General features: G+C 44.0%; 2 protein-coding genes across 2 annotated transcripts; one reads left to right on the forward strand and one right to left on the reverse strand.

Moving 5' to 3' along the window:
* Positions 1-690: 690 nt before the first annotated feature.
* Positions 691-3659, reverse strand: LOC113013701 (uncharacterized). The gene is made up of 2 exons (XM_026154835.1): positions 1028-3659; positions 691-732 (listed from the first exon to the last, which is right to left on the reverse strand). Exon 1 carries the CDS (start codon positions 2881-2883, stop codon positions 1327-1329), a length of 1557 nt encoding a protein of 518 aa, XP_026010620.1. The 5' UTR covers positions 2884-3659; the 3' UTR covers positions 691-732; positions 1028-1326.
* A 6109-nt stretch (positions 3660-9768) lies between these two features.
* LOC113013706 (uncharacterized) lies at positions 9769-10911 on the forward strand. Its single transcript, XM_026154844.1, has 2 exons — positions 9769-10689; positions 10825-10911. The coding sequence occupies exons 1-2, from the start codon at positions 10061-10063 to the stop codon at positions 10889-10891; spliced, it is 696 nt and encodes a 231-aa protein (XP_026010629.1). The 5' UTR covers positions 9769-10060; the 3' UTR covers positions 10892-10911.
* Positions 10912-27716: the final 16805 nt, after the last annotated feature.

Here is a 27716-nt window from a genome sequence, read left to right on the forward strand (position 1 = left end):
ATACAGTTCGCTCCATGTAAACACATATAACGACTGTCTCTATGTAACCAATACGTCTACTCACCAAAGAATGAGTGAAGCAATATGGATAACAGCAGAGGACAATTTATTTAGGGTCTGATGGCAATTTACCATCGGTGTCCAGCACTTTAAAGGATTGATGGACTGGAGCACATCTGTCCTTAACATACCCTCTTAAACATCAGCTTGACACTGATATATCAAAGGAAACTTAACCGACTTTAAGTGCAAATGTTTCAACCTGAACAACTTAAAACCTCTCTGGGATACAATGTAAACAAAGACAAGAAGAAGAAAAAATATTTCCATCAATAGTCACTTTTCCTAACCAGGAGACAAGTGAATATATTATGTAAAGAGTCCTTTTTCTCAGTCCTGGGGTTGTAACACCACAACCTCCTCAGTCCGTAATCAAAGAGTGTCTATTTGACAATAACCAAAATGTCTTTGGATAGTCTTTGTGAATGAAAACAAAACAAAACAAACAAATGGTATTAGCTGGCCAGCAAAATAAAGAGAGTGTATGGCACTGAGTGCGGGCGTGTGTGTGAGTACTTCGGTCCAAATAATCAAGGTCCGGATGGATGAAGGGATGGCGGCCGCTTGTCCTTTAATGGCACCAGTAAGGCAGCACAGTAGTAAGGCAGCACAGCAGCGAGGCAGCACAGCAGCGAGGCAGCACAGCAGTAAGGCAGCACAGCAGCGAAGCGTCTGGCAGGAGAACGAACAATAGTCCTTTTCAAGGCTACTGCAGAAGGCGATATTCCCCGCTAGCTCACCCCAGCTTGCTCTCTGGCACAGCTACAAGCCACGTGAGCTCATAGCCCCTTAGTGACATACGAACTTGGCTACCAACGTCCGCTTAGCATGGCGGCTAATTGTCGAGCTTGCTAGCTTAGCCTCGATTAGCGATTAGCACCTTAATAACCATTACTACACATCACATCATAGCAAACACATGATAACACATGGAATAGTATAATATACATACGAAACAGATTTTTACCTGGCAGGAGAACGAACAATAGTCCTTTTCAAGGCTACTGCAGAAGGCGATATTCCCCGCTAGCTCACCCCAGCTTGCTCTCTGGCACAGCTACAAGCCACGTGAGCTCATAGCCCCTCCCGCTAGGATGTACTACCACAGTCGACTGTCGTAAAGCAGCCGCAAACCAATAGCAATAAAAAAAAACCTCAAAATCATTGAAGAACATTTTATAACACCCAATATAGGTATATACATATATACTGAATATCACACAATATCAGATAACCAAATTAACACTGGGTTACATCCACCCCTGCTTAAAGTGTGACGTCCCCGTCACTATCACCCGACAGAGATTGCACTAACCCAGCAATCTGTTGTTGTAATGACAGGAAAAAGTTATTGAGCAATGCAAGTGTCATCGGAAGCCGTGGCTCTCTACCAAACATCAGAAGGAAGGGCGCTTCTCCAGTTGCGTCATGTTTTGTACAGTTATAAGCATGTACAAGGGGGCGAACATACTTCCTCCACTCCTCTTTTTTTTTTTTTTTCCTCCAGTTGCTCTCTGGTACAAGCATCCAGCGCTGTGGGAGGGTGCCAGAAGGCCTGCCGTCATCTGTGGCTACGAGTGTTCGAGCCTGCACTTTAGTTGAGGTGCCGCTCATGTAACGTCTCCTGCGCATTTCTTTTAACTGACTCTCTTTCTCATGTGTTCTGATTTTAAAAAGCAGCTCTGAGAAAGTGGGAATAACATGATGTGCAGATCCCACTATTTCTTTTAGATGCAGAGTGGCAATTAGAGAGTCATCCCAGCAACCTCTGAGGAACTGCTTTAGTAGCTGAACATCAAAATCACTTCTAGGTATGCCATTACCGTCAACTACCTCCTGCAGCAACGTCTGGAGTCGGCGCAAGTAATCAGATGCCTTTTCTCCACTATTCTGATGAGTCTCTAGGTACTGGATATACAGCTCTTCACCTCCAGTGACATTGCCATAAGCCTTGTCAAGCTCATCGAGATAGTCTTTTGGTGGTGCTTGAGACCCAATAGAAAGGGCCACATTCAAAGCAGGGCTAGCCAAGCTATCGAGGAAAACATGGCGCTGCTGCCCTTCGGAAAGGGTAGAGTCATTTAGTACCTGTTTAGCTCTAAGTCGCCATACCCTGTACTCTACCTCATTAGGGGGTTTTGGAGAGTTTCCTGAAAATGAGCGGAGCTCAAAACCAGAGGGAGTGTGCATGGGCGAGTCATGTTTTACAATGTGCTCCACAATGACTCTCTGAACCTCCGCTGGCAAAGGATCAACAAGCAGGGAGTCCGCATCAAGTGCCTGTTTAGCCTTGGGCACATGGCCATCATCACAGGCGGCAGTTGACCTGGGACCTGGTGTGGACTGAGTTTTAACTCCCAAGGCAGGAGTTGAGGTAGCTAACCCCTTATATGTATCATTTTTCCCACACATGTGGCTCACTGCAGCCTGATTTAAAGTCATGGGGCTCACATTATATGCTAATGCCAGTTCGTTTACTTGTTCTCTGAAACTAGCAGTCACATCATCAATTGCTCGAGCGAGGGGGACCACATCATGCGCCAGGTGAAAACTGTCAGGTCCCTGAGGACAGTACTCATCTATCTGAATAACCTCCCAACACTCCCCATCTGCTGAATGTTCTCCATCTAAGAGCATTGGGGTAATGCACTCCATGAACTGACACAAAATAGTGTCAGGGAGACTATCTATTTGTTGAATTTTGACAACGTGATCCAGCAAAGCAAATGCTCTTTGCACCTCTTGTAGTTTAATCCCGGCTTTAGCCCCTTTTAACAAAACAGTGTACTCTGGATCAAAACCATACCTGTCACAAAACTCCATTGTCTCTCTCTGCAAAGCAGTAGATGAATTCACAGATGTCTGAGCATGTGCTTCAGGATAAAGTTAGTGATGCGCTCCAGTCCCTGTTCGGGCGCCAATTTTTTTTTCCTACTACTCTTAGTTGTAACCAATACGTCTACTCACCAAAGAATGAGTGAAGCAATATGGATAACAGCAGAGGACAATTTATTTAGGGTCTGATGGCAATTTACCATCGGTGTCCAGCACTTTAAAGGATTGATGGACTGGAGCACATCTGTCCTTAACATACCCTCTTAAACATCAGCTTGACACTGATATATCAAAGGAAACTTAACCGACTTTAAGTGCAAATGTTTCAACCTGAACAACTTAAAACCTCTCTGGGATACAATGTAAACAAAGACAAGAAGAAGAAAAAAATATTTCCATCAATAGTCACTTTTCCTAACCAGGAGACAAGTGAATATATTATGTAAAGAGTCCTTTTTCTCAGTCCTGGGGTTGTAACACCACAACCTCCTCAGTCCGTAATCAAAGAGTGTCTATTTGACAATAACCAAAATGTCTTTGGATAGTCTTTGTGAATGAAAACAAAACAAAAAAAAAAACAAATGGTATTAGCTGGCCAGCAAAATAAAGAGAGTGTATGGCACTGAGTGCGGGCGTGTGTGTGAGTACTTCGGTCCAAATAATCAAGGTCCGGATGGATGAAGGGATGGCGGCCGCTTGTCCTTTAATGGCACCAGTAAGGCAGCACAGTAGTAAGGCAGCACAGTAGTAAGGCAGCACAGTAGCGAGGCAGCACAGTAGCGAGGCAGCACAGCAGCGAGGCAGCACAGCAGCGAGGCAGCACAGCAGTAAGGCAGCACAGCAGCGAAGCGTCTGGCAGGAGAACGAACAATAGTCCTTTTCAAGGCTACTGCAGAAGGCGATATTCCCCGCTAGCTCACCCCAGCTTGCTCTCTGGCACAGCTACAAGCCACGTGAGCTCATAGCCCCTTAGTGACATACGAACTTGGCTACCAACGTCCGCTTAGCATGGCGGCTAATTGTCGAGCTTGCTAGCTTAGCCTCGATTAGCGATTAGCACCTTAATAACCATTACTACACATCACATCATAGCAAACACATGATAACACATGGAATAGTATAATATACATACGAAACTGATTTTTACCTGGCAGGAGAACGAACAATAGTCCTTTTCAAGGCTACTGCAGAAGGCGATATTCCCCGCTAGCTCACCCCAGCTTGCTCTCTGGCACAGCTACAAGCCACGTGAGCTCATAGCCCCTCCCGCTAGGATGTACTACCACAGTCGACTGTCGTAAAGCAGCCGCAAACCAATAGCAATAAAAAAAAAAACTCAAAATCATTGAAGAACATTTTATAACACCCAATATAGGTATATACATATATACTGAATATCACACAATATCAGATAACCAAATTAACACTGGGTTACATCTACACATGTCAATACTCACAAAGACGAACGTTTTCCGAGGTGCGAACGTGTAGAGCACTCTTAGTGTGAACATGAACTAGTCCCTATTTAATAACTGCCGGAGCACTTTTCACGACATCATAAACGAAAGGGTACATCAAAGATAGGTTAGTGAACAGGACGCTCCCTCGCTCCATTTCCGCACATAGGATACAAAGATCTCTTGTGGAAATGATGTCTCACTCTGAGCTTATTTATCACTCTGCTTATGTGGCTCAATCAGCACACACACCAACCGCTGACCTTTGACTCAAGGGCATAACACTCGCCGCTTGATATACACACATTATATCACAATAAACATCAATACAACATATTCAAACATCATCTAGCATTGAAGAATATTCATTCAGTCTCTGCAAGCAAAACAATCTCTGAAACTGGTCTGAGAAACATTTTAACAGTCCCATCTTTTACAGTCCGCACTTCCACTTTTCGGACCTTCTTGTCGCTGCTGGGGAATGTTTTTACTATTAGTCCCATGGGCCATTCGTTCCTGCTGGCTTGGGAGTCCTTTAGCAGGACCACATCTCCTATTTTGACATTAGGTCTAGTCTCTGTCCATTTTGCACGACCTTGTAAGGTGGATAAATACTCTCCCTTCCACCTTTTCCAAAAAGTGTCAGCGAGGAGTTGAACATGTTTCCATTGTTTCCCAAACAGCTGCCCTGATGAGAAGTTCCCAAGTGGGGCGGACACAGCACTCATCTTCTGCGTTAGTAGCACTGCTGGAGTGAGTACTGCAGGACTGTCAGGGTCGGTGGATATGGGGACAAGAGGCCTTGCATTAATAATTGCCATCACCTCGGCCATGAAGGTGCACAACACTTCATGAGTAAGGCGTGTTTGTTCAGTTCGTAGCAACATTGCATCCAGAATCCGCCTGGCGACGCCTATAAGGCGCTCCCACGAGCCTCCCATATGAGACGCATGAGGGGGATTGAAAGTCCAAACGCACCCTCTCTCTTGCAGGTACTTTCCTACTGCTTTGTTTCCTGAGTTTAGGTCTAATTCCTTACAAGCGCCCACAAAATTCGTGCCTCTGTCCGAGCGCAGAAACTTGGCTGGGCCCCGAATAGAGAAGAGCCTTCTTAATGCATTGATAAAACTATCAGCAGACATAGTCTCTATCAGTTCGATATGCACAGCCCTAGTTGACATGCATGTGAATAACACAGCCCAACGTTTGTTCTGGGAACAACCACCTCTTGTACGACGCGTCACAATAGTCCATGGCCCAAATACATCTAGGCCTACAGTGGTAAAGGGTGGTTCAGGGGTGACTCGGTCTGCAGGCAAGTCTGCCATTTTCTGGATCTGCATTTTGCCTCGCAACTTGCGACATGTGACACACCGATGAATGACAGATGACACAAGCCGCTTCCCTCCAATTATCCAGTACCCAGCACCACGGATAGCTCCTTCAGTTATGTGTCTTCCTTGATGAGCCACTTGTTCGTGGTAGTGAGTCACAATTAGCATAGCGATGTGGCTGGTAGATGGGATAATCAGAGGATGCTTTTCGTTTTCTGTGAGATCGGCGGCGGAAAGACGTCCACCAACTCGCAAGAGACTGTCTTTGTCCACCACAGGATCGAGCTTTTTGAGTGTATCAAACACGCCACTGACCTTCCTTCCTTCTTTAATGTTTTCAAGCGTCCCTTTGTAAGCTTCTTGTTGGACAGCTCGAATGATGACTACTTGGGCTCGGGTGAGTTCTTGGACGCTCGGTGTCTCACTGAAACCTTTCCATCCCCTTTGTCCACTTGTCTTTTGTGCAAAGGATGTAACTACATGAATGAGTCTGGCTATGACTCTGCAAAGAGTGATCCAGTTTGAGTACTTTTTGAAACGGTCAGAACCCAACTGTGGCTCTGCTACAGTAGTTTTCATTACTTTTATTTCCGGACGTATCTCTCCGTCTCTTTCAGGTTCGATGAGCGTGAAAGGACCAGTGTGCGGTTCTTTGTGTGGGTCGGAGTACAGAAAGGGTGGACCTGAGAACCAGGTGCTGTTCTGCAGGTCTGCTGCTGGAATGAACCGAGTGGCCTGATCAGCTGGATTTAACTCAGTTGGTACATAATGCCATTGACTCGGATGGGTGGATGCTCTAATGCGCGTAACCCTGTTGGCAACATACATGTAGAATCGTCTGGAGGTGTTGTGTATGTACCCCAACACAATCCTACTGTCTGTGTAAAAAGTCACATTGTCTACTTTAATGTCTAACTCATCTCTGATGAGCTCAAACATTTCCACCGCGAGCACAGCAGCACATAGTTCCAGGCGTGGTACAGTGTGTGCGGGGCGAGGTGCGAGTTTAGACTTCCCCATCACAAACCCAGTATGACACTGTCCTTCACTGTCAACTGTACGCAGATAGACTACTGCACCTATAGCGACAGTGGAGGCATCACAGAAAATGCAAAGTTCTTTCACTTTCGTTGTGCTTAACGTACCTGGGCTGTAGCACCTTGGTATTTGGAGGTTCTCAAGGACTTGCAAAGAGTCTTTCCATGAGTCCCACCTCTCCTGTTTCTCAGGGGGTAAGAGTGTGTCCCAGTCTTTTCCATCAGATGACAGTTCTCTGAGTAATGCTTTGCCCTGCATTATTATGGGAGCAGCAAATCCCAAAGGGTCATAGAGGCTATTAACTGTCGACAATACTCCCCTCCGTGTGAATGGTTTGCTCTCATTTGACACCTGGTAAGTGAAGCTGTCAGATTGTAGGTTCCAACAGAGTCCCAAGCTTCTCTGAACTGGAAGAGGGTCTACTCCTAGGTCTAAATCTTTCAGGTCCTTTGCACGATCCTCAACAGGGAAAGCTTCCATGACTTGACTGCAGTTTGATGCCACCTTGTGAAGGCGTAAGTTAGACTCTGCCAACATGTTTCGCGTTCTTCTGAGCAGGTTGATTGCTTCCTCTGGTGTGGCGACTGATGTGAGACCATCGTCAACATAAAACTGACGCTCAACAAACTGTCTTGCATCAGATCCGTGTTCTCGTTCACCCTGCTGTGCTGCCTGTCTCATGCAATAGATGGTGACAGCTGGTGACGGGCTGTTTCCAAACACGTGGACCTTCATTCTAAACTCGACTATGCTCTTTGTAATGTCATTGTCCTCATACCACAGATAACGGAGATAATCTCTGTGGTCTTCGCGCACAACGAAGCAGTAAAACATTTGCTGCACGTCGGCTGTCAGGGCTATGGGCTCTTTGCGGAAGCGCAACAGCACTCCCAACAGGGAGTTGTTCAAATCAGGTCCACCAAGAAGCACTTGATTGAGCGAAATTCCACCACATTCTGCACTTGAATCAAACACGACTCGTATTTGTTGTGGCTTCTGTGGGTGGTATACACCAAACGTGGGCAGATACCAATGTTCTTTATTTTGTGGCAGAGGCGGGGCAGGCTCGGCTTGGTCGTTATCCAACATTTTCTGCATGAATTGGATGTAGTGATCTTTCATTTCTGGTCTCTTTTCCAAAGTCTTTCGGAGAGAGCAGAGGCGTTTTAGGGCTTGTTCTCTGTTGTCAGGGAGCCTCCTTCTCTGTGAGCGAAAGGGTAAAGGTGCAACCCAGCTGTTCTCTTGGTTTTGATAAACTTCATTGTCCATTATTGTCAGGAATGCTCTGTCGTCGATAGACATGGCTTGTTTGTTATCACCCTCAGATCTAACAAACACAGAGTGTCCCAAATTGTCTGTGATGCAGGTTGCATTCATAGTGACCCCATAATTCTCTTTAACGTGAATTGTGTTTGGGCAAGGCTCAAAATAGGATGGACGTCCATTATCTAAGGTGTGTGTTTTATAGACATTGACCTCTGACTGACCGTGTGCTTTTCCTAGACACACCTCCCCCACAATAACCCAACCCAGGTCTAGCCTTTGGGCGTATGGTGCATCATTGGGTCCGTTGATTTGCTCACGTACCTTATGGACCCTGATGACATCCCTTCCAAGGAGTAAAAGGATTGGGGCGTGGTGGTCGACAGGTGGGATGTTATCTGTCACTGGAAGAAGATGTGGGTGATGCTGAGCAATCTCTGGAGAGGGTATTTCAGATCTATTGTCTGGAACAGAGTCACATTCAATTAAAGGGGGTAGTTGGATGTTGACTTCTCCATCCAAGGACTCGAGGAAGAAGTTTACAGCTCTCCTACCTAAGGCTTGTTCTCTGCCAGAGCAAGTCTTTAAGGTGTATGGAGTGGGTTTGGCATTGATTTTGAAAAGGCTGAAAAACTCTGACTTAACCAGTGACCTGTTTGACTGATCATCTATTACAGCGTACATTTTTACAGCTCTCTCTTTTTGGCCTGCGGGATACACTTTGACCAGACTGATCTTAGAACATGAACGTGGGCTATCACCTTGGCCACATACCTCTGGGCACTTTGACTCGACTGAAGGTGCACTCTCGATTTGCTCTTCATTGTCGTTGTTTCCTGGTGTAGTACTCTTAGGGACAGGAGTAGGACCAGGATGCATTGCAGATAAGTGTTTAAGGCTGTCACATTCAATACACTTCACCGTTGCTTTACAGTTTTTCGCAATGTGTTGGACAGACCCACAGCATCTGTAACATATGTGGTGCTCTTTGAGATAGGCTTGTCTTTCTTCAATAGGTTTGTCTCTAAAGAGCTTACACTTTTTGAGTGGATGTGGTTTTTTGTGGATTGGGCACTGGCGATCCGGTTCCTCCATTTTCTTTGGACTGAGATTATTCTGGTCCGGGTCTGCCGTAATGTCCATTTTGTGTGCTGACACGGTAGGTTTGCGACTATAAGACCTCAGCTTTTCTGTGGGGGAAGGGACACTGGTGTTGGCCTTGGACATAGCAAAGCTTGGGTCATTCCTCATTTTCGCTTACCGCTGGACAAATTGTGTGAAAACTGAGAAAGGAGGAAATGACACACTATGAGTCTCCTTGTACTGTGTTCCTACAGTTGTCCACTTTTCCTGTAGGTTGAAGGGAAGTTTTTCCACTATTTGCCTGACTCCTCTGGCTGTGTCCAGGTAAGCAAGTCCTGGGAGTGCGCCATCTTGTTTAGCACACTGTAGCTCCAATAAGATGTCACTAAGTTCCTGCAGCTTAACATTGTCTTTGTTTGTGAGTTTGGGAAAGTCCTCTACCTTTTTTAAGAGTGCGTCTTCAATAGCCTCATGTGAGCCGTAGCACTCTTCAAGGCGTTGCCAGACCATCTTCGCACCTGCAGCAGGATTGAGGGTGTGTACAGGGTGAGGGTGTGGAGAGATTATATCTCTCGGCTGGCCTGGGAACGCCTTGGTGTTCCCCCGGATAAGCTGGAGGAGGTGGCTGGGGAGAGGGAGGTCTGGGCTTCTCTGCTTAGGCTGCTGCCCCCGCGACCTGGCCTCGGATAAAGCGGATGAAGAAGATGAAGATGATGATGATGACAAAGGCAGGACGAGTTTGGAAGTGACCCAATCAGATGTAATCGCCCTGTGCATAAAATGTAAAATGAAACCTGAGAGTGCTATCATGGTCAGGTTAAGAAACAATTATATCTTGCCATGTCTCCATGGGTGCTTTCGTTCACAAGTGGTCTCTGCTGGTGTGGGCAGGCCACGTGTAATTGTTGGCACCAGTGGTCAGTATTACATCCTGTCTTCACGACTCTGCTGCAGGGCTTGTCGCAGGAACTGGTTTGCTGACAATCCACGATGGCTGGAGAAACTGCCCAAAGGTTTACCAACCTTCTCCCTGCTTTTCTTACAAACAAAAAGGCCATCTGCAAGTCTGTTATGGATGAGCTCAGGAGGACTGGCAAATCTCCAACAGACATGGCAAACCAAATAAATGAACTCATGCACCTCAAGTACGAGCGAGCTCACCTGACGTACCTCCATGCCACAGGATCGGTCTGGGATTCTGAGGCAGGAGCTCATGGACAGAGGACCATTGGGCAGTTCCTGAGGAAGGAAAATAAGCCACAGGAGTTCAGGTCTTATGAAGACCCACATGCCTGGTGTGGCGTCTCTGTGTCCAGCCATTACCTGACTGACTGCCTGCTCGACGAATTCCGACGTCAACATCCAGCCATATCCAAACTCCTCCAGGGCACTTTTGGCCACATTTCCAGGTCTGACCACATCAGGAAGGTGGCACGAAAAGTCATGCTGGCATCTGGGGTCATGTCCAGTTATTCCATAATGAATGAAAACTGGCTGATTGTTTCGTGGGTCATGGTTCAGTCTGACACAGAAAGGTCCTTGGAGCCCATGTACCAGGGAATGGCCAAGAGGTACAGTGATGCAGGAGTGGAAAAGGCCGGCTACCACTGGGTGGAAAGGTAAAAACCGTAATCATCGTTGTCATTCAAACTGCTAATCTGTCTGGAAAAACTGAGTTTTTCTTTTTCAGATCAATTTGATGCACACACATAATATTCCATATACTTACATGTATTTGTATTTCTTACATTTAGGGATTGCTGTGCTCCATTTAAGATCCCAGACTGCATCCCTGTCGAAAATCTATCGTGGGATGCCTGAAAAACCACTCCTGCTGTTGTTGCTGCGGCCACATCTGGACCAGTGGCAAACAGCTGTGCCTCTCGAACCCACTACAACAAGAACATTATTGTAAAACTGGACCTGTTCCACTGCCTGAGGCGATTTTTGCGGGAGTGTACCTCTGAGCATCTTCCTCTGTTCAGCACTTTCTGCCAGCTTCTCTCTGCGGCATTCTCAGTGGTTGATCAGGCAGACCTGAAGAGGCTCCAGGATGCTTATAAGTTCTGTGGCATCCATCCTGCTAATCCCACAAAGCAACACATAAGGGAGCACTGCAGGATCCAAATACCACAACCCACTGAGCTGCTGAACAGAGTGGAAAAGGTCCTGAACCATTTTCACCTGGCCACAGACCCCAACAACGTCCCACTCTTCAAGCCATCCATGCTGAAGACGTGACGCAGTGCACATTCTGCGTGGCTGCCTAAGTGACCCTGAACTCTCAGAGGGTGTAATGTTTAGGTACGGTGGGACTCTTCAGCTTAACCATGTCCCTGGTGAAGGTGCCAAGGTCCCCATCTGGATTCCTGTCCGAGGCACTTCACAGCAGGAGGGTTATCATTTCCACCAGGTGAAGGCAGGCAAGAGCATAACTGGAATAAAGTAATGATGTCAGTGCTGAGTTTGTGCTGGAAAATGAATAGATATAAACAAGACAAAAGATGAACTTTTCCCGTGTGAATGCCTGCTTCCAGCTTCCTGAGATACCTTCCGTTAGCAACATGAATGTGTGAGACATTGAGGCATGCTAAAAAGCCCGTGGCACCAAAGCATTGTACAATAAAATAATGTGAATAATACATAAATATAAATAAAAGATATTCCTTAACACAGTATAGGTACATAATACTCCACAGGCCAAAACACTATGATATAAATAGAATGATAATCAAATAATAAGAAAAAGCAAAGTGAAAAATACATTTTATCCACATTAACTAAATTAAAAATGGTGTTTATCTTTTGATAATGTAACACAGGCTTTGTCCCAACCAGGACTCGAACCTGCGCTCAGACGGTTCAGTGGAAAAAAAAAAAAAAATCATCTTTTACACTGGCTGAAAAGCTGCGATTTGATTGGCTGTTTCTCCGTTACACCGCGATGGGCCAGTCTGTGATTGGCTGGTTTTGTGGGACAAATATAACGGCGTAGAGAAAGAGAGAAAGAGTTGAGCACGCATGGGCAGAAATGTTGAGAGCACGAGCGACACATTGCGAGCGAGCGCAAATGCAAAAACTGAGCGAGAGGGGCTGCCATTGTGTGTGTGTGTGTGTGTGTGTGTGTGTGTGTGTGTGTGTGTGTGTATGGATAATAGCAAACACTGAAATACATTTTTTGCATGCAGGAATGAGTTTTGTTCGCTCAAATTCAGCTTTTCTTCGCTCAAAATAAATTTCTCCTCAAAATACATCATTTGCACCTGCAAACTTTTTTTACGTGCGCTCAAATTTTTTTTTGCGTGCGCTCAGAATAGTGGCACAAAAATAAGGCCATATATTTTGACCTATTTTGACCCCGAAAATGGCGCATCAGGCCAAAATCCTTTCCACGCCCACCCCCGTGACATCACGCTCCAATGCCCTATGGTAACTAATGTTATAAAAATGTTCCGCCCCTAATGAGCATTTGAGCAGCCAATCAGAATCATCTATGTCATGTGATCATGAGTACAGCAGCGGATTGTTCTAGTGAGAGTTTCGAAGCACCATGGATGAAGGTAAATGCACCTTTCAATTGTTTGCCAATACGACTGTCAGAAAGAAAGAAAGAAAGAAGAAAGAGTTTGAAGGTACCAGCTCTCAGGTATGAAGCTAACTTTCAAAAGTTACATGAGTACAAACAGGTACCTTGTCGGGTTTTTTTCGTTTGCTTGTTTTTGGTTGGTTTTTTTTTTAACCCTGTCCTGTCTGGCTGTTTTTGTGGCACAAATATAACGGTGTAGAGAAAGAGTTGAGCGCGCACGGGCAGAAATGTTGAGAGCGCCAGCAACACGTTGTTAGCGAGCGCAAATGCAAAAACCGAGCGAGAGGGGCTGCTGTTGTGTGTGTGTGTTAGTGATGGGTCGTTCGCGAACGAAATGGCTCTTAGAGCCGTCTCTTTGACGTGAACGACGCGAGCCGGCTCCTTATCGCGAGCCGTCACGTGGGTTTTTTTTCTTTTTCTTTCTCTCACTCTCGCTCTCTCTCTCGCACGTTTTTTCCGCTTCACTCTGCACGTGGGCAGAGGGGGGGAGGGGCGGTAGTTACTCTCAGTAGCACAGGAACAGCCAGAGGGAGAGAGAGAGAAAGAGAGCCAGGGATAGAAAGGTATAGTAATCATCCACAACTATTTTCGGTTGCAGATGATAAAGGATTCAGAAAGTTTATTCATGCGGGCCCATATGACAGAGAATATACATGTTCTTTTTGTTTTCATATTATAATTTATATTTAATTGTGTTGTGGTTTGCAGTGTTTTGTGTTGTTTTCACTTTAAATTTGTAAAAGGAAAAAGCTGAAAATTTAAATAGTTAAAAGTTGAAATGTGAATAGTTGATTTTTGTATTATATGATTTATTTATTACATTTTATGTGGATTTTGCAGCAAAATTATCCACACCCACCGCCGCGCTATGAATTGTGGGATATATGGGACCACGAAGCGTGCACCGGACCACGCTTGATATTTGGGGAAATCGACGGCGCATTTGAAGTACGCTTCGAGTTGGGACAGTCGTCACGTGGCGGTGACGTAATCGCACTCAGAATGCGTACTTCAAGCGTGCGGTCTCTGAATTGGGACACAGCCCCAGTCTCCATTTCAACTTGTGTTGAAAGTGCGGACTTCAAATGATATTCTCTTAATTGTGTTAATAGGCCACGTAAAACCAGAGTTATGATTCGAAACAGTACAAACGGTGTTTTCTGAGGACAGCGCTACTGTAGAAAACCCCTGTGATTTGTGTATATAGACTGTTCCACGGACCCCCTCTAACCACTGCTAAGATGGTACATTCCTTCCATCCCTTGTTTGTGTTTGCGCTGGTCCACCTTGATAGCGCTGGTGGAGCTGGGCTGTTGTACTGAACATGTGTAGTGCGTGTGCGTGAATGATAAGTAAGTGCCTTGTATTTGTTTGTTCTATGGTTGTAACTTATCATATACTTAGCTATGTACATTGGGTGATGCTTAGTAGAGTTTTCCAGCTGTTCGTGTAGCCACGAGACACTGTATATTCACGCTGATTTGACCAAAATGGCGCTACCCTTGTGAACTGAGCTGCCCAAAGTAAAGATGGAGTCTATCCCTGTGCAGCAGCCCATTTGTGTCCACCAGGGGGTGGTGTTTAGTCATTTCTGTTCAACCCTTTCTGTATTATTTAGACCAGTTTGGTTGACTTTAATTGTTTGCTAATTGTAATTTCTGTTATTTTACAGAACCACACACACATATACATATACTCACACGAATTCACTTCTGGAGATGTTTGGATTAAAAGAACCCTAATTATCATTGCTGTGGACCCTCTCTTTCATCATATAAGTCACCAGTGCCTTCTGACCGAGGATAGGAAAATCCTGCTGTAATTTGCCAGTCTATTAAGCACACACATGTCCAGTTCAGCTACCAAACACTCTCCGTTGGCGACCAAAATTTTAAAAACAAAATTAAAAAAAAAAAAAAAGGATGCATGTCTGCCATTACCTGCCAAAACCGGAAGTAACATAATATTTTGTGGGAAACGTAGTTTTTCCCCTCAGGGCCTTGATGAACCTATACTGGTGGTTTTAAGTTATGTCTGACATATGTCTGTGCAGTTTCTGGGATGCTTAGACCTCAAAATGCACTGTTGGAAATTATTTTATTTTCTATGTTTTGTTCTGTTACTTTTCTAAAAACAGATGGTGATCTTTTCTAAAAGCGATAGGACAGGTGTGGAGGAGAGTGAAGCAAGAGAATGGGTTCCTAAGGTGGGCAAGAAAAATCCAGCTAAGTTTCTGTAAATATGTTGTTTTCACACATCCATGGAAAATGAGCAAAATATATATTTTTCTGCTCTAATAACAGTCTGTGAGCTCATCTGAAGATGATGGGACAGATGACTGGAAACCCACACAGGATGAATCTGAAGGCTATTCAGAAGAGGAGGAAGAACAAGAACGTAAAAGGATTCCTAAGGTAGCCATGAAAAACAAAACTGGGTGTCCTATGCCACAAAGAGATGTGAAATTCATCCTCAGTTTCACTGCTTCCACAATCTATACATTCAACAAAATATGTCTTTGTATTCTTCTACGTCACATGGTCAGCTCATATGTATGGAACACCAGGACTGCCATAATGAATTAATTAAATACACCATTAAATAATTAATTAAATGTGGCAATAATTAATTAAAGAGAAGATTTAGAAGAAGATTAGAAATGAGTGATGATGGGAAACCTCCACCAGATAAATTTAAAGACAATTGAGAAAAGATGAGTTTAAGGAAGAGGTGAGTTAGCTCCAGTCCATTTTTAGTGAGGTCATGAGGAGGAGTAGTAGTGGGTTTCGTACACAAGATGAATTCAAAGACAGTATATATATTCAAAGAAATATAAAGGTCAAATCAAAAGTAGTCAGAATTACTAACAGTACTGCAGATAATTTATTTTCATTGGCATTTGTAAATATTAAGTAAGAGTAAGACAAAAAATAAAACTTTTTTAGTAGTTGTATGCATCTTCTTTTTGTGTACAGGGGGCGTTCGTGAGCAGTGAGTTGCCGCAGAGGACAGAGGAACGGCAACAGGTTGCTGTCGCCTCAAAGTCTCAAAGGCATCACTATGTCAGAAATGGACACAAGTGTCCCATATGTGGACGTGTATATGCTGACTTCATCTACAGTTCACAGGGTGAGTAACGTGATCCCGCTGTGACACGCCTCCCTGCAGCAGCCATGTTGGTGACTCTGTCTCACATTATTTCAGATCAGAGTTTCCAGACCTCCGGAGTTTACAGCGCCACTGAGACCTCCACCAATCAGGTAAGAGCTGACCTCTGCCTCTGTCTCCTGTTAGTGTGATGCAGGTCAGCATAATGTTGCACATGAAAATTGGTTTGAAATTTGCACGTGTGAAGAGGTCATGTGATCAGTGACCTGTTAAGGTTCAAAATTGAGGAGGGAGAGTACAAACAACTCTTGGTCCAGTAGGTCTTGGTCAAACAATGATTTTAATGAATACACGCGTGGGAAGACACTCTGTACGCAGACAGCCAGTAGTCCTCGACTCAATCAAAGCATGAACAGATATTTTATAGCATCAGGGTTTGTTTACTGACGCCCCTTCATACGTCACAGACAGGATATATACATACGTCAAATCAAAACCACAATAACCTTTTAACACAGTTTAAAAGAACATCGTCTTCCATCTTCATAACAGGTGCATCCTGTCACTGCCGGATGCTCGCTTGTCATCTTGACACCTCAGCAGCAGTTCTGCGACAAACTGCTCTTTGCAACATCAGCAAAACATAATTAAACTTTCCCCCATAAATGAATCTAACTAAAAGTGTGTGTGTGTCTGCGTCTGTGTGCTAACCACAATTGCACCCTGTTTCACCTCGCGACTAGCTCCTGACCCCTCACCAGACAGAGAGACAGAAACCACTCTCGTATATGTAATAATCGAACTGAAACTATGGATATGACTTTTACTAAATAAATGTTTTAATCAAGAACCTCTACTAAACATAATAACTGTGTGCATAAGCATCTTAAGGCCTTCTTAAAGCTATCTGTTACATTGTTAAAGCAATGATCATACTGCAGATTATATTATGCTGGTCAAATACTTTTTGTTCATCCCCACAGACCCCATGAAGCTGTAATCAGTCTGTTTCTATTTTATTTTGAAAGGATGAGCAGGAAGGAGGCGTGGCTGACTCTCCCACGAGATCAGACGTGAACTTCAGCTACAGCCAGCAGGTACGTCCCGCAGCGTAGCTTGAAGGTGACATCATCGCGTGTGTGACAGCGGTGCCAGGGTAGCTCAGTGGTTGGCGCTGCTGCCTCACAGTCTGAGCGTCTCGTTTCAGACCCGGGGAAGTTCAACTTCCTGCTTCAGACTTCAGGAGAATATTGTTGCGACCGCGCCACAGACTGCAGCTGCCATCTCTGCTCCGCCTCGTCTCGGTGGGCGGCGATAAGCTGGACAGAGAACAGCTCTAAACATTGTTCGTCCAATCAAAAACCTGTACAGCAGGCCTAAAGCGCCTGTCCAACGTCATCCTCCAGAGGTCGCAACCTCTGAAGGTAATGGTGCTTGGACTTTGAGCACTTCCTGTTCCTGTGACGCGCCGAGCTCTCTTCTTCTCTTGGTTTTGGTCTAACGGCAGTCGGGACAAAGTCTGAGTGTGTATTTCCTGTTTCTGTTCAAAAACATAAACGCATTCATTCCTTTCTTCATACGGGAACAGGGATATCTGCATCTGACTGAAAGGAGTATTCCTTTTTCTCCTCCTCTCACATGACCAAAGCAGAGAGCACGATTGGTTGAAAGATCTGAATGCTAAGATCCCCATAGATTATATGCAGAGCTGTTAGTGTTCATTAAGTTGAAGACGGTGGAATTACATAAAGGTAAGTTTAGATAAAATTAACTAATTCCTTCCAACTGGAACATCCAAATCCCTAAGCTCTTGTGTTGAATTTAAATGCTATAATTCCAAGTATTGTATATAAATCACTAATGTTTAGGTTCCCGCATGAGGTTATTCTTTTGTGTGTGGTGGGGGGGTCTTTCATAATTAAAGTCTACAGTCAAGGAAGAAGTGAGTAACAAAATGCAATACTTGTTCATACCTTTATACCTTGTAGCACCACACGTTAAGACCTTAACAACTGTCAGCAAAAATACTGCTTTAAAAAATCGGAATCACCTTGTTTAAGTTCAATATAAATACACGGAAGTGTTATGAAAGCCCTAAGTCAAATGAAGTCATTTTAAATGGTTCAGCATTGTCTGCATCTGCAGAGGATTCATGTGTACATGTATTTTAAAATAATGATGCCAAGCGCCTTGATGGAATTGAAAAATCAATAAATGTTTTTCACCCCTTAATGTCTTACTTACAATCATTAATTTAGAGAAAATGTAGGAAATTGACCTCCCATTCTGAATTAGACAACCCCTGAAAAGGCTCTTCTGGGACCGCAGAAGCAGGTCTTGTGTGTACTTACCCCATTTTTCTTCTTTTTACTTACCAGATTCCACGAGCCATGGATGATGTTGGCAGGGAAAATATGCGTGCTTTGTCCAAAGCATTCACGTGCTCCCCAAGTGTGCTGAACTTCCTCACTGACCCTGACATCCTCATTCCCCTCCAAGCAACTACTGTTGACAGTCCCGTTGAACAACTAGCTGCTCAGTTCAATATCAATGGGATAGTCATCGAACTGAACTTCTTGGAAAAGTTGAAGATTCAATTCTCCAAGTTGAGGCTTTCACTATGCAGAAACCCCCAGCTGCGAAATTCCTGGCACATCATTAAAAAACACATTGATCGTACAAAGTATTCCAGCGAAGGGTTAGAAGTGCTCCACAGGCTGCGAGGTATTGATCTAGCTGAGCTCAATGACGGATTCAAACTCCATGTCACAGCAATCCCGAAATCCCCTTATGGGATGGAAAAGGTATTTTCCACATTTGGATATCTGTCCTTCAACACCATAGAACTCATCAATGCGATGTTGATGAACTTCATTGAGAGTCTGAGAGCACTTCCACCAGAACAGCTTTGTAGACCCTCGCTCCAAAAGATTATCCTCCAAAACAAAGGTTACATGAAAGTCTTACCACAGGACCAGGAATTCCTGCTGCGCACTCTCGATCAATCCAAGGATTTGCTACCTGAACATGAGACGTTGGATTTACATTTCTATGTCTACAAGTTTGGCCACAGATCCCAGGAACCGCTGATTCTGTCCGACATCACTGACTTTGACAACATTGTTCGCTTGTCTTTACATGTTGCGTGCACATTGTCAACAGAGGACCCCCACACCCTATTGTTTTGGTCCAGAGCAGGGTTAGAGAAGTTGGTCGGTCCAAGAACAACATTCTATACTGCCATGTCAATGCACGAGTGCGCAAACATGCAGACTAAATTGGATGAACATGAGGTGGACGTCAGTCCAGTTCTGGGGTCTATTGCCGACCTGCTGTTTGCGAACCATTGGCAGTTTTACATGGACAGTCCCCACACCCACGCTCTGGCAACGTTCCGTCACCCAGTAAGTGGCTTGATAGTCATCGGTGGGCTCGGCCACCCCAACTATACCAAGGCCCTCGAATCCCGTGCGCAGGACTACTACGTACACATGCGGGACCTTGCAAACAAGGCCATGTGCAAGTATCCCTTACGCATCGAGATGGTGCAAGCGCTGGACGCCGCGGACCTCTCATGCCTGATCGAACCTATTCTCGCTGTTCATTTCTTCTCCCTTCGTCATTTGAAATGGTTTTTAAACGAACTCCCAATGGTGATACCCTTCAAATGGGACGAGGGAGACTGTAGTGTCCAGGAGATACTCTGTACATGTCTCACCTACATGGCCGACGAGCTCTGGACTCTGGGAAATGAGCACTCGGGAAAAGGTGGGTTCATCCCATCGTGGAGAGCCTTTCAGCTCGAGCTCGCGCTGGAAGAAGCTTTTTACGGCCACCCTTTGTCCAATGTGGACAATGTCTACTCCTCAGCAATGGGCACTAGCTCACGTCATGAGTTCAGTGCCACTCATATCAGGGGGTTCATGGCGCTTGGCTCTGCCACAGCGCCAACAAGTGAGGACACACCTCCACCTGTGTTACACTGGACAAAGGATGCTCTCCAGACCCATCGAATCCACAGGCTGTTCTCTCTTACATGTAACATGGAGGCTGAGCCTTCTGTAGTTGGCCCTTCACTTGTAGTCCTTCTCCTCCAGGATCTTTTCGGGAGAAACGAAGAGATCCCCATCTCTGCGCTCCAGGGAGATAAGTGCCCTGACATTCTCAAGGGACACGTTAACCTGTCAACATTAGTAGGCAACCTTGCAACCAGGGACACATTTCCAACTCCCTTTACATTCTCCAGGGCCAGGATCCTCATTCAAGAGGCAGGGAAAGATGTGTACGAATGCCTGATGGCTGGTTTCCTGCAGCTGAAGCTTAGGTGGTTCCCCGAAATCAAATATCGTGATGTCAGAGGCACGACCACGGCCTCATGGAACTTTCAGCACTTCATTGAAGTACACAATGATCACCATGAGCCTTCAATGGAAGCACGGGCGTCAGCCATGGTTGGAGACATTGCAGTGGAAATGGAGCGCCGTTCGATGTGTTATGGCCGCAAGTTGGAAAGATACCAGGAACATGGCATGCCGTGGTTGGCTGACGTTTTGAAAAGGATCCCAGGAACAGTCCCTGTACAGACCCAGAAGAACATCTTGATTCTGGCCAGTTCAATCGGAATGTTGATGAATGGTGATTATGTGTCATTTGAGAATATAAAGGACCTGCTCATCGAGAAGAATATCAGCCAATCCGAGCTGCAGAAATACAAGATCCTGTCAACTTCTCCATGCGAAAGAACATCTGGATTTACATTTTACAAGCTCCACTATGACATCCCCTACAAGATGTTGCACCGTCCATTCCTTCCAGACCAGAAAATGCCTCCAACAGTCCAGCTGGATATGGAGGAACTGAAAGCTCCTCTATTGCTAGAGGACGAAGTACCAGAGTCTGTGGTCACAAGAGCTGTGTACATGCCAGCCAACGTGAGGAGGGATTGGACTCCAGAGGAGACAGGGTTTGTTAAACCGGACTCTGCAGTCCCAGTTCTTGACGGGTACCGCAGTTATGTCCAACAATGTAAGGCCGCTGCTATGGCTGCTCGATCATACCAGGCATACGTCCAGAAGAGGAGGGAAATTTTGTTCAGAAATTTATAAGTAAACGTTCATTGTGTTCTGATTCCAGATGTGACTTCACTTATAAGTTACATTCCAACCAGATCATGCTACACGTTATGTTATAGGTTCGATGCCACTTGACAGAAGTGTGATTTAAGTTATATTTCATTTCAGGTGAAAAAAGTGCTGTACTACAGCATGTGTGTTCCATGAAGAAGTTACCTTCCAACCAAAGTGTTCAAAAAAAGAGAAATCCATAAAGAGATATAAGGAAAGGAGGAGATGTGTAAAATACTTCAAAAATATATATTTCAAATAAAAAAAAACCCAAATAAAATGGGGGCAAAAGCCAGGAGAGAATTGCATTGTGCGTCTGTCACTCTCTGTGGTGTGTTTGAGTCTCTGATTTTTAAATGCACAGCAAGTGTCTCTCTCTCTCTCTCTGTCACACACAAACATACACACACACACTGAGCGGGTCACAGATAAGGGAAAAATAACAGAAATGAGGAGAGGTTTCAGTGTCAGGAGAGGGCCTGTGATGCTGGGAGATTTTGTGACAGTGCATGGTTTACCTGCGGGTGCTGAGTACTCCCTAAAGGTCCCAGGAGGAGGAGATGAGGAGGCAGCGGGCGGCTGGCTTTGGGCTGGGCCTCAGGAAAGTGATTTGTCTGTGTGGTGCCGTGTGTGCCCTGTGAAGCTTAGATGGCTGCTGCTGACGCTCTGTGTTTCCTGTCATCTCCTCGTCCACACATATGCCTTCAAGACACAGCCTACAAGTGGAGACCAAGACATCATCGGTTGCCACAAATAATACAATCTCCTTCTGCGTCTGACATTCTCTTTGGTTTGTTTGAGTGTTTGGTTTTTAAATACACAGCAAGTGGCTCTCTCTCTCTCTCTCTTTCTCTGTCTGTCATACACACACACACACACACACAAACAGTTAAGAGGTCAAGATTAGTCAGAAATATATATCTAATTGGTTGGTGATTGATTATTTATTGTCAGATGTGAACTCAATTCAGTTTTGCTTAGTGCCATATAGTGCCAAATTCCACCAACAGTTTCTTCGAGCTGCTTGGAAAGGTAACGACCCTTACAATAATATCACGAAAACAGAACAAAATGACTATGGCCCTTGTGAGCAAATTCTAAGGTGACAATCGCAATGAAAACCTCCCTATTAACAGGAAGAAACCACTACCAGGCTCACAGAGGGGCTGCCATGTGCTGTGACCGGCTGGGAATCTGTCTGCATATCAATTCAATTTAATAAAACCTTACTGATACCAAAGGTTGACCCCGAAGGAAATTGGTTTAAGGGTGCCGACCTTTTGCCAGCGCCAGCTTACCCTTCCGAACATACATATATTACACAAACATCACATAGGGAAGACAGTTCAGAGAGGCATAACAATGGAAAATCCACAACACGAGGAAAGACGAGGAGAAAAAAGAACTCCCCCAAGACTGAGCTCACACAGGGAGATCAGTTTGAGAACAGATAGAAACACCTCAGTACATGAATCATCACATCTCACAACATAGAAGACATAAGCTTCGAAGGTGTTTGGCGGGGGTGGGAGATGGGGATGGGGGGGGGGGATCTGTGTCAGTGTGAATGTGACTGTGTCCTGCCGAGTGAAAGTGTCCCTTCACTTTGTTCGGTAAAAGTCAACTATCTTCGGTCGACGCACATGGTCTTGAATGAGGAGAGAGATACAATAAATGGTCTTGTTATCAAAGGAGAATTGTTATTCCTGTCAGCTTTTGCCTCAAGCATCCAGTCGGTGCCAAGGGGGCCGCATGAGGTGAAGATGGTAGTTGTTTTGGTTAGTGCGAACAAACTGCTTCCAATTTACAGTAGGTCTAATGTCCGTCACTGGTGACCAGGTCTCTAAATTCCTGTTGTTCTTCTCCAAAATCTTAACCATGTAGCAGAGCCATGAGCTTTTCCAAGATCTTGTCCATGTTGTGTCAAAAAAAACCACAGTCTGAGTACTCACAGCCCTGCCCATCGTCTATCATGTCGGCCAGCCTTGTGGGATTTTGAACAGCTGTAGCCGCTTCTTGTTTTTCTTTAAGCCAGGTCCGAGCCAGCTCCAACCAGGAGTTTGTCAGTCTTGTTAAGGGAGCAGTTGATCAAATCCATAATTCTTCTTTAGGTTTATAGAGAACAAGTCTGGTAGACTCTCTCATTATTAAAGAATAAGACAGACCATACAAAAGATATGAGAAGCCAAACAGGAAAGATAAGGGAGAAGGAGAAATTGCAACGACCTCCGTCAAAAGCCAAGAGATTCAAAGTGTTGTATTCATAATACTATTTCCTTTGTGGTATTGTCTTTTCTATTTCTATTTTAAATGTCATTGTTTTCCTGTCACGCTTAGTGTGGTTCTTTCTACCTAGTTTCCCCTAATCTCCACCTACTTTCTGCTAATCACAACATCACACTGATCAGATGGCGATGCCTTTCACCCTGGTTTATCTCTGACATCAGCACCAACTATTCTGTTGTTCTTATAATTTTTTTCTACATTGCAACATAACTTTGTATGTCCAATAGCCAGATAAGAAATTAATCTAACTATAAATTGTTATCTACAAATTATATTAAGCTGTTACGTTCACGCGGTTGTTAATTTTTATTTACATGTAGTTAGTGTACTGCTGCCAATGAGTTCATAACCACGTCTGTTTGAAGGTATTTTATTGGAGTATCTAACAGCAAGAATTTTGAGAATCAAAGATCATGGGTGCAGTTCCCCCCTCCAGGGGCAAGGGTACCTAGACCCGGTTCGTAGAGTACGCTTGGGGAGTGTGATTGTGTGTACAGCGTCTCTTTATGTCTGTCTCCACGTTGGTTGAATGTGGAGTAAGTGCATATGAGAGCGTGAGGGTGGGAATGGATGTTTGTATCTGTGTGTGCCTGTATGTCTGTGTCTATATGTCAGGTTGGGTATCAGACGGCACCTCTCTGGGGACATCTCAGGCCCTCCAAGGTTTGGAGGCCTATCTCCCCCCACCACCACTTCCCATGCCAGTGGCGGACTCCCTCAGACATCGGTGCGTTGGTGGTTCTTTGTGTCTGGGGATGGGCGTCCAGGTACACACCGGCTCACTCCTTGGCGGCCGCTTATCGGGGCCTGGAGCCTGGGGCTCGCTCGGGCCACTTCGGAGGTGGGGTGCCCCCGGCCTCTCGGCCTGGGGCTCGGTCACTCAGCCACAGCTGGCTGCCGGCGGAGCTCACAGGCGCGTCACTGCAACTCCCCCTGGCTTCTGCTCTGCGGCTGCTGAGTGAGCCCTCATCCGGGACTCTCCTCAGCTCTTTCTCGGACAGTGGCGCGGCTGCCCCTCTGTTGATCTTCCATGGTCTCTTGTGTTCTGGGGGCCTCTGGAGGTCTGGAGTTTTGATCTCCTCCATACCTGCTTCATGCCCTGGAGGACGGGGCTGTGGCCCCCCCACACCCTCAGCAGATCATTACATGAAGGAACCTTTTAAAAAAACAAGCGCGTCCATGCTCACAGGTGTACACACGGGTGCTCACACACACAAACTACACCCTTTTTGGCTCCTACCTCAAAGCACACTGTGTTCTGTTGATCTTATGTGCTGCACAATAATGTTTAATATTTAGTATTTACTGTCATATTCCCATATATCATTGTGATGTTGTTTATTCTATTACTCTTGTTCTCTTCTGCTTGTTTTCCTTTTTCTTTCTCAACAGGTGATCCAGGTGATCGATAGATGCATTTTCTTTTTTTTTTTCTGCCCATTCTGTTGGTTTTTGTTTTTTGCCCTTCTCCCCCGTCCCTCTTCTCAGCTGTTTCTCTTTCCCTCTTTCTTTCTCCCCTTCTTTCCCCCAGTCAAGTCTGTCCCGTATTCAGCAAGTGAAAATAAAATAAACAATAAAAGGTGAATCAAATGGATCATTATGGCAAGGCTGGGATGGTCAATTTGGTAAAGTAAATCCGTTGGGCATCTTTCTTTGCCTTTAGACAATAATTCTGATGTCAAAAGAGCCAAACGGGACAGGCAAAAAAAAAAAAAGAAAAAAAAAAAGAGAATCAAAGATCATTTTAACAAGCAGTGATTTCAAAAGAGTTAAACATTGCACTAACACAATTCCTAAAAGCTGTTAAGATATTAATTTAATTATATTTAGTTTATTTTTAATTGCAGAAAAGATTCCAAACGAGTCGTCTTCCGTTCCAAGTACTGGTACCATCAACTGTGTTGGTAAATTAGATCGTGTGATTGGGTGAAGAATCTGATTTGTCATGAACTTTGGGGGGAGGAGCAATAACATCAAAGTGTGGTGAGAGTACAGCAGAGAGCAGATTTTTTTTCAAGGTAAGTGCAATCCTAACCACTAATTCTTTCATTTTGTTATGATCCTAATTGGAAACATGCACCAAACATCTGAACTACATTTAATGTTTTTGTTTATATTTCATGTATTTTTAAAAATAATTTCTCTTTCAACACAGTATTGCAAGTCCTTAGTCAAGTGGGCTCCTCACAAGAAGAGGAAAATGGATAGAAGAGGGAGTACTCCAATTCCTGAGGACCCTGTGAAAAGCAATAAACCACCACTGGTGGAAAAAGATGAAACTAGGAAGCTGGAGATTTCTGAAGCCATTAAAGAGCCTCAGTCCAGCAATGATGGTGTGCCAGTGAATGTAAGTTAACAGAGTAACACAGCCAACAACAAGTGAAATATCAGATGAAATGAGTTACTGCAACAAATACTAAGAATCTCCTCTCTTCATTTGTCTTTGCAGGCAGACGGTGTTGCTGATGGGAAAGGAAAATGACTGCCAATAAAGACACACAAACATAGCTACACACACACAAGCATGCATGCACCTGCACACATATGTTCATATACAACAATGTTCAGATAAAGTTCACTAAAGTTCTTGTTGTTCAACTGCAAAATCCTGTGTTTTCTTTCTCACACTGATGGAGGATGGGAAAAGTCCACAGTCATGGTATTCAAAAAGAATATAATGCAAAGATTTGCAGCTGAATGTAAGAATCAGCATTGTAATGTAATCCTTATATAATAATATTGTATACCTACTGACTATCTGAAGCACTATAGATAAAAAGTCCCATTTTAACTGTAGATTCAAAAAATCCTTTATTCAAAAAATTTGTTTTATTCTTTTCTTTGTAATTCCAGATTAAAGTTATAGTACACTAACAAGATTCCTAAAGGATGATAACCAAATGCAATTCATTAGGTTTGTTGAATTAATTACACAAAATTCCTAAGAAGTCATCCCTCATTCCAAGTTACACTGTCCTGCAATGTGTTGTAGAAATGCATTGTCTGATTTGCTAATCAAGAGTGATGTCACCAGAAGTCCCGAGAGGTGTGATTTAGTAAACGGTAAGTCTAATCACAATTCCTTCTATCCAAATGACTAATTCTATTTTTTTAAAATCCTCATCCCTAAAGGTTCCAATTTTAGAATACAAATCAATAATAATTCTTTCAATTCCAGTTTTTTCACTCTAATTCATAGATCTTCCACTTATTGAATAGAAATTACTAATCCTTCCAAGATACTACCGGTAATTCATATTTCCTCTGTGTGCAGCTTATCTTTTGAAATTGGGTCTTTTGTTCCTTCTTATTCCTCCTGTGAGAATGTCAGGTATGTGCCAGTGTGTTAGATCTACACCTCTTTGATTTCTCAGATTGAGTGGTCTCAACTGATGCTCCTGAAATGTCATTTGTAATTCCTGCAGTGGAAATGCAGATGCAATGCGTTGCTCCCAATATAGCACCCTTTGGTCAAATCCAGAGCCACCAGGCTGAACATCCTGTAGCAGAATCTTGCAGGCAAGAGCAATTTCTCTTATACCCTTATATTTTACACATTATAATAAATCAAATGATGTTTACATTTTCTTTGTATAAACTGATAACTTTCAGATGCAGATGTGGACGTTTGGACAAACTGTTCATGTGGATAATCCTCATTGCTGTTTTTGCGATCATTGGACTCTACATGATCATTTTGCTACTGCTTTATTACAACAACAACTTTTCATGAGTTCATTCACAAACCACTGAGGAAAGACAATAAAAGTGTTGTTGTTCAATGTCAAAATACGTAGTCTTCATTCTCACACTGGGGATGTACTGGTTATGGACAAATTAAGTGTGTGATCATGTATGAGTTGTATAGTTTTAATGTTTTATTTGGGAACAAAATGGTGTGTATATGTAAGTTTGGTGATGGAGTTTTTATTATGAATGAATGATGAATTTTTATGATTATGTCTATTTTTTAAGCTTAAGGTTAACAGATGGAAATTAGCCCTTGGCTATAATCTGGTATGTTTACATTCATGTACTTTTTTTTTACATTTATGTTCATTAACATGCACTGTCCTAAATAAATACTTAATAAATAAATAAATAATAAATGTCAAAGGTTGTCTAACATCAAGATTTATGGTGGTTCAAACTGCAGACAAGAAAAGAAAACTACAGGTGAATCCAAATGTGATGCTCATTGTTGTTCCCAAGACTAAGCAAAAAATGCAATGTAATATATTTGTACTAATCTTTAGCTGTTAGACTACTAAATGCTGACAGGGGTCGTTTGGATTCATATTTATGATCATTATGTTACACCCCGGCCTAGGCAACCGGGGTGCAACGTAGAAAAACAAAGATAAGGAAAATAAAACCACGAAGGCTCTCCACCAAAATCCCAAAACGAAAATATCCCATGACGAAAGTATTAACAAACCCATTCACAACTATTTACAACAGACTATTTATTTACAACAAAACACCAAACTATTTACAACACGGGGGAGATCGACCATGACACACTGAAACACAGGGTTTAAAT

This window comes from Astatotilapia calliptera, chromosome 20 (assembly GCF_900246225.1).
Source record: "Astatotilapia calliptera chromosome 20, fAstCal1.2, whole genome shotgun sequence".
In the NCBI taxonomy this organism is placed as follows: Eukaryota; Metazoa; Chordata; class Actinopteri; order Cichliformes; family Cichlidae; genus Astatotilapia; species Astatotilapia calliptera.